The sequence below is a fragment of the Salvelinus namaycush genome, chromosome 18 (assembly GCF_016432855.1).
Source record: "Salvelinus namaycush isolate Seneca chromosome 18, SaNama_1.0, whole genome shotgun sequence".
NCBI classification, from domain to species: Eukaryota; Metazoa; Chordata; class Actinopteri; order Salmoniformes; family Salmonidae; genus Salvelinus; species Salvelinus namaycush.
The window spans coordinates 39,709,841-39,717,573 of record NC_052324.1 but is presented as its reverse complement, the minus strand read 5'-3'; the positions used below and the strand labels follow the sequence as shown (position 1 = coordinate 39,717,573).

General features: G+C 40.3%; 1 protein-coding gene across 1 annotated transcript; it reads right to left on the bottom strand.

The window, feature by feature from the left end:
- Positions 1-842: 842 nt before the first annotated feature.
- On the bottom strand, positions 843-6,973 carry isl1 (ISL LIM homeobox 1). Its single transcript, XM_039013799.1, has 6 exons — positions 6,946-6,973; positions 6,311-6,500; positions 5,047-5,306; positions 2,446-2,732; positions 1,777-1,944; positions 843-959 (listed from the first exon to the last, which is right to left on the bottom strand). Exons 1-6 carry the CDS (start codon positions 6,971-6,973, stop codon positions 843-845), a joined length of 1,050 nt encoding a protein of 349 aa, XP_038869727.1.
- Between the last annotated feature and the right edge of the window lie 760 nt (positions 6,974-7,733).

The following is a 7,733-nucleotide window of genomic DNA, read 5'->3' as shown; positions in this document are numbered from 1 at the left end:
CCTACTCGGGCTTTATCAAGGAGATAATAGCAAAACTATGGAAACGCATTATTTGCAATCCCCTCCAAACGTCGTCATATCAGCGGGCGAATCTCAAGTCAAGCTATTTTATAGAAACCGAAATGGCAGACAGTCATTTGTTTGTATATTCAAACATCACGCACAACAATGCGCAAATGTAGCCTAGATTTCAGATTTAATCTTCAATAATAAAGTTTGTATTGTTCCCTAGAGGTCCATGGGTCCAGGTTTTTTTTTGTTGAAGTGTACGTATGGTGTTTTCTGTATTCTTTTTTTGGCAAAACTGTAAACAGGCATTTCCAACGGGCAGCACCAGTCATGGATGATGTAGTGAAATCTATACATCTCGTTACGCATGAGTCGCATGAGTCGCAGACATGTTATGATGCAGGCAGATGCGCTCTCCACCGCTCCTTGTAACACGCTTCTTCTTCTCGTCTACACCATGGTCCTCTCTCTCCTCCTCTTCTTCTTCGGGGTTGTTTTGCGGCGAGTGGACAGACGGACGTAATGACGGACGCTTGGACAGATCTAGCTCGGGTAATAATCCCATGATTGTCTTCACAGTGTAAAACTACAACCAGTAGTTGTTGTTAAAGAGGCTTCGTGCAGTAGGAGGAGGGGAGGGGGGTCTCTTTTTATCTCTCAGTTCGAATGAAATCAACAAGAGAGTGACATTTTTGTTTCTTTCCACCCCCGAGTCAAGTTTTTTTTCGTTTTTTTTTTCAGTCAGTCCGGCACTTTGTCCAACTAACATCAACTCGTCATCAGTCAGAAATATGACAATAGTCTGACGTAGTCTACACTCGGTCCGCGAGGCCCTACGCCTCTATAGGGCTCGAGACCATGCTGTTGGGTGTGTCTGGAAGTTGGGATGACATCGATGCGACTTCGCTTCCTGTCGAGTTGGAACCAGGGCCTCCCTCCGAGAAATTAACCTGAACAAAGAAACAACACAACGTCAGGCTGACTGTCATTATTCACATGTCAAGACATTAGGTCAATATATATAGTATGTCAATAATATATTTTAGACATTAAAATTCAAATGTAAAATAACATGTAACGTGTCTGTCCTGGATATGACAGTGACATGTCAACCAATACATCACATTATTGACACATGTCAAGATATTAGCTCCCAAAAATTATTTCAATAATATACTTTAGACAATGCAATAAAATGTAATGTAAAATGTAAACCCTTGATATGACAGTTGCATTTCTACCCCATACGTCACTTATAAATAACCTAATTTTATCAGATAATAACAAACATAACATGAAACATGAAAAACATAACATGACAACCTAACCGTTACCTGTGATTTCGTTTACACTGTCTCCTAGACAGACGGTTTAGTGTTATAGTACAGACTACCTTCTCTCCTATATGAACTTACCAGTTGTGTTATAGTACAGACTACCTTCTCTCCTATGAACTCACCAGTTGTGTTATAGTACAGACTACCTTCTCTCCTATGAACTCACCAGTTGTGTTATAGTACAGACTACCTTCTCTCCTATGAACTCACCAGTTGTGTTATAGTACAGCCTACCTTCTCTCCTATGAACTCACCAGTTGTGTTATAGTACAGACTACCTTCTCTCCTATGAACTCACCAGTTGTGTTATAGTACAGTCTACCTTCTCTCCTATGAACTCACCAGTTGTGTTATAGTACAGCCTACCTTCTCTCCTATGAACTCACCAGTTGTGTTATAGTACAGACTACCTTCTCTCCTATGAACTCACCAGATGTTGAAACGCGGGCTGGTCGATCTCACTCTGTAGCGCAAAGTCACTGAGGACCTTCCAAGGCGGCTGGTAACTCTGCACCTCCACTGGGTTAGCCTGTAAACCACCGTCATGTCTCTCCGGGCTGGCCGCTACCATCGGAGTGCCCGTCATTCCCTGGATATTCTGCAGATAGTCCCAGAGAAACTGATCGTCATATAAAGTTTAAATTAGCACGTCAACATTGACCCAACAACAACAACAAAAAACATTAGGTATTTAGAATATGATAAAGATGTGAGAACGGGCATGCTGGATATTTGTGGTGTGTGTGTGTGCGTGTGTGTGCGCGTGCGCGCGCGCGTGTGTGTGTGTGTGTGTGTGTGTGTGTGTGTGTGTGTGTGTGTGTGTGTGTGTGTGTGTGTGTGTGTGTGTGTGTGTGTGTGTGTGTGTGTGGGACGTATGAACGTATACGCCTGTATCTGGATATATTTCACGCATCCACAGACAGACGTATAGGACCATGTCCCAGTTTCTATTTCACCCCAGTTCTTTCATAACATCTAACGACCAGACAAGAACAGGAGTATTCTAATGAAACAGTTACAACAGCTACCAGCATTTGGACCGATAAGAACACCACTGTTTTGAATCCTTTATTGAATAAAGATCAGACAGGGTCCTCACCGTTTTGTCGTTGGGCTGCTGCTGCTGTAACTGTTTCATCAGAATACTCCTCTTCTTGTCCTTGCAACGCTTGTTTTGGAACCAGACCCGGATGACTCGGGGACTGAGACCGGTCATCTCGACTAGCTGCTCCTTCATCAGAGCGTCGGGCCGGGGATTGGCGTTGTAGCAGGTCCGCAACGTGTGGAGCTGTTTTTCGTTAAGAACCGTCCGGACGCGAGTTGTCTTCTCCGGTTGTTTGTGAACGTGCGGTCGGAGCGCGGGCTGTCTGGCTGATATTGGGTCTGCTGTTGAGAAAGAGTGCAGACAAAGAAAAACATTATCTATCGGCACTCAAACACCATGGCTATATAAAGACATTGTGTTCGATGCAAAAGTTGAGAATACAAAAATATACACTTTGAAAACTACACTGGCACAAAAAACCACGGTAGCCTATAGGCCTTTCCCAAAACGAATCAGTAGTAGGGTTTAGTATGGAGAATCCATTAATCTTATTGTTATCCGGGCCGTATGGCAATATTTTATTACTATCAATTATCAACCAATCCCATTCTTAACTAATCAATATTCACTTCTGTTTCAATTTCAGATTGTTCAAACTTGTATTAGACCGACATTTTTTAACTGAAGCCGTTGAGAATTTAATCATGTCTAAAATAAAAAATCAACAACAAAGAAAGAGTAATGCCCTTGTTTTATACCAGCTATAGGCCTAGTTAACAAGAGAGTCCACTGGACGTCATAACGAACGTCCAGCATCATCACCTTCTTGTGGGGTAGATGGGCTATATGTGATATGGGCTATATGTGATATGGGCTATATGTGATATGGGCTATATGTGATATGGGCTATATGTGATATGGGCTATATGTGATATGGGCTATATGTGATATGGGCTATATGTGATATGGGCTATATGTGATATGGGCTATATGTGATATGGGCTATATGTGATATGGGCTATATGTGATATGGGCTATATGTGATATGGGCTATATGTGATATGGGCTATATGTGATATGGGCTATATGTGATATGGGCTATATGTGATATGGGCTATATGTGATATGGGCTATATGTGATATGGGCTATATGTGATATGGGCTATATGTGATATGGGCTATATGTGATATGGGCTATATGTGATATGGGCTATATGTGATATGGGCTATATGTGATATGGGCTATATGTGATATGGGCTATATGTGATATGGGCTATATGTGATATGGGCTATATGTGATATGGGCTATATGTGATATGGGCTATATGTTGAGATACTTTGATGTTAGCTTGTGTATGGTTATACTTTATAAAACGGTATAACTTTTAAAGTAAACTGGTTACATCTTTCAGTGAAGGTGCATTCATGTCTGTTTTAACGTATCGTTTAAATTAGTTGTATTGGGTGAACATTTGCGGTCTTAAAACTTGGACCAGGGTGCAGGCCATGAGCGGGAATGGACTGTCAAATAGTCTAGTTTCTTATTATATTGGTGCACACTTTATGATTGGATGAATCATTATGAAGGAAGCATTGCTGTGGCTATCTGCCGAGCTTGGGTTATGTAGTCTGTTTTAACATCAGCACTAAGTGCGAGTTCGTTTACACATAGGTCTATAGGTATTTAGCCTGAGGAAATAGTATATTCGACCATTCCGAATGCGTGGCCAACTGGCTTGCAAAACTCCCCCAAAAAGCAACATAATATAATGATATCCGTATTGTGGCACGTACACACATGTAGTTTACATTTATCCAGTCTATAGGCCCCTCAAAACTTCAGTACAAACAATTACGTATGAAACCGGCCCCCAAATGTAGACTGCGGATTGTTCTTTTATGGCGATGCTTCAAAACATCTAACTAGCTCAAACATTGGATTTAAATTCATAGTTCCTCCATTCAGCCATGAACATACTTTGCCCATGTATCCTTCCTTGCGGAGGGACATTGACAAAAAGCGCATTTATACAAATTATTTAATCACTGCACTGTTGACATGATCAAACCGATAATGATGTTCGCATAAACGACTAGTATCCCAACTAGATTAAATAATAGGCTACATTATCTGTTTATAATTATGACGTGTAAACAAATATATCACCCAATATATCTAAATATCATATTATATTGACTCAACGATGCCTGTAAGTGTTAGAAATATATATTGAAACTTAAACCTTAAATTAAAAAAACAAAAAACAACTTAGGCCTATACTGTAGAGATGTAGGCTACACGGCAAACTGCACATCATGACAACGTTATCCAATAAAATACGTTTTTGCGGTTATGTGTTTATATTTGTTCGTATGCAGGTAGCCTGTTGTATTAGGGGACATGACAAAGCTTAGCCTAGGCCTATCGATATATTTGAGTCTATGACGCTATACATTCTTCGTTGTCATAATGGGTTCAATATGAATAACCTTTCACAAAGATTCCAAGCATTGCCCCAACCATGAATGAACAGAAAATAAACGTTTCCAACGACTACAACATCAAGCGAATGGCCAACAACTACACCGGCTAAACAAGCCCCACAAAAAGCAACAAAGAAACAGCCTGCCATTGATATAAAGTGTTAACCTACCTGCCATTTGTAAAGGTCGGGCCGGGTGGAGGGGGCTGAGGGGGTCACCGGCGCCCATTGTGGCCCGCTCCACGACATCATGGTCGGCCCGGCAGAACAAGCCGTCCTCCCTCAGAGCGAACTCGTCCCCCGGGATGAGCTGTCGGCTACAGGCCACACACCGAAAACACTCGATGTGGTACACCTTGGAGCGCGCTCTCATCACGAAGTCATTCTTGCTGAAACCGATGTTGCATTTAGCGCACTTTATTCCGTATAACCTGGAGGGTAAAGAGGGATTGGGTGACCGGTCAGAGTCAGCTAACCGCGTCGCTAGGCCCACGGCCCACCGTTAGGCTGTGTACTGTGGCTGGGCAGCACACATAACAGGACAAGCACAGGGGCATTATTTTTGTTTTAAAGCAGGATTGTTAGGCCTTAATATTGAGTTGTGTTTACATCACATGAGATTACTTGAAACCTGTATAACATATTACATTCATAAAGACCAAGCACGGACCTGTTCTGTGCTATCAGAGAAGAATGGAACACATATTTATCATTAAATAGTGCAATTATATCTGGAAATATTCTTAGAAGACTTATAGTAACATTCTTATTATTATAATTATAATAATAATTATTATTATTATTACTACTACTACAGGCGATAACATTACAAATTGTCGAATGTATTAATTCAATTGTAGTCTATATGTAGGCCTAATATATTTGGCCAATTTGAGGGATAACAAAATATTTCAATTATAGGCCTATGTAAATAATATCCAGCTGGACTTCACTAAAAGGCCATCAATACAGTGAAATATCGCAGTACATGAAATCATTTGTTTCTATAAAATAGTTTGTATTGAATATGTAAACGTGTTGTAAATGACAGTACAAATCACCTTAACTGTGTGAGTTCTGATGTGGGTTTCGACAATATTATTAAAGCCTGTTATTATACTGACAAGATAATAACGACTTAATTGCAATTATGCTGATTTTGGTGGTGATAAAAAAAGAGAATACATATTAACACTGTGTGTGGTCTGAAAATACAATTTAAAACTGTATTTTTGATAGAATATCTCAATATTACTTTTAAATAGAATTGTCCAGACCATCAGATATGATAGTCACGCCAAAATAAATATTTGATGTCCGCTGTTTAATCATGTTAATTATATGATAACAATTAATACGTAAATGTGTCAACCAATCATTCAATAAGAAACAATGGTTATCAACACTATTACATTTCATAACAAACAGCTCTTACCTAACATAGTCCCGTTTACAGTAGGTTTTCCCGTCTCGGACAAAGCAGGTACAAGACTCGTCGAGATACTGATTACACTCTGCACACTTCAAACAGGCAGCGTGCCACTCGAGGTCTGGAGAGACCCGCAGAATATACTGGTCGTGGATCTGGTTTCCACAGCCGACACACAGCGAGATCAGCCGCTTTTCTGGAGAACAAAGTCAAAAAAAAATAAAAATAAAATATCACAATATATATTAGGACAATTATAAAGATTAGATTGAGTATAAAGAATGTCTCATAATGATAATCATACTTTAGTTCATGTTATAATTTATTATAAAATAATATACATTCGTTAGTAACATTAATAACGTTATTTATGAATGTGCTATAGTTTAATGTGCACTGTTATTCAATGATCCAGAGTAACTTTTCTGACATTGAACGACTGCATCCTCTGGACAGGTATTGTAACGACTATTCCGTATGAAAACGTGTCATTGAATGGGACCTGCTACTACAATAAACGTTGCACAAACAGTTGGCAAACGTCAAAAAACAAACACAAATTGACCTACAAAATGAGTCTAATGTCGCCGAAGTTTTGCATCACTCAAAATAGAATAGACACTCGAACCAGCTTCACTTACTTTTCTGCGGATCCCCCATATCGCCCATGTCCAAGAAGTAAGGAGGTGTTAGGTCCACTTTTAAAACGTGGTGCAACAGTTTTGAAGCTGGGTTTTTTTCCTCCGGACGGCGGTATAGAGTAGTAGCCTGTGTGCTGGCCGGTGCTGTCTGAGGGGTAGCCGGGTGTTGCAGGACTTGTTTGGCCGCGGAGGAGCTGTTTTAGTCGGGGGGGGAGGGTGGGGGATATGAGTGTCTGCGCTCCCGTCCCTGGTCCCTGTGCTGTGATGGGGCACGCTAGTCCCTATCTCCCACTCAAACTCCTTTGCACCAACTCTACTCTATCGCCATTGGGCTGACGTAGGACACTTTAACGTCATCTTTATGGGATGCTGATTGGTTATGAAGCCAGAAGCAGCTGTTAATGTTAGCCCCAGTCTAAGTACCCGCCCACCCGACTCATGTTATGGACCACTCTATACTCCACTGAAGCAAGGCTTTTTCCCCCCAACTTTGTCATTGATATTATGAAATCATTAATGTGTTTACTCATTAAATTATGAATTTGCATATTGGTGTCAACAAACCCAGTTCAACGCAGCCATAGGCTACGACTCTCGCTTCTTTTTCAATGGCGTGATATACATGCAACGTCTTGAGTCGCTATATATATACATATTTATATTTATATATATATATATATATATATATTTATATAGGCCTGTAAGGATTTACATTATTTCTCTTGGAGAGGTAAAATTAGTTAAAATGCAAGGAAAAATGTTAGTTATCTTGTTAACCATAATGTAAA

Excerpts from the sequence above, each read along its gene's own strand:
- isl1 (XM_039013799.1), bottom strand. The coding sequence starts at position 6,973 with ATGGGCGATATGGGGGATCCGCAGAAAA. Across the intron at positions 5,307-6,310 it reads TGTAAACGGGACTATGTTAG|GTTATACGGAATAAAGTGCG; the intron begins GTAAGAGCTGTT and ends TTTACCCTCCAG. Across the intron at positions 1,945-2,445 it reads AGCAGCCCAACGACAAAACG|AATATCCAGGGAATGACGGG; the intron begins GTGAGGACCCTG and ends GACTATCTGCAG.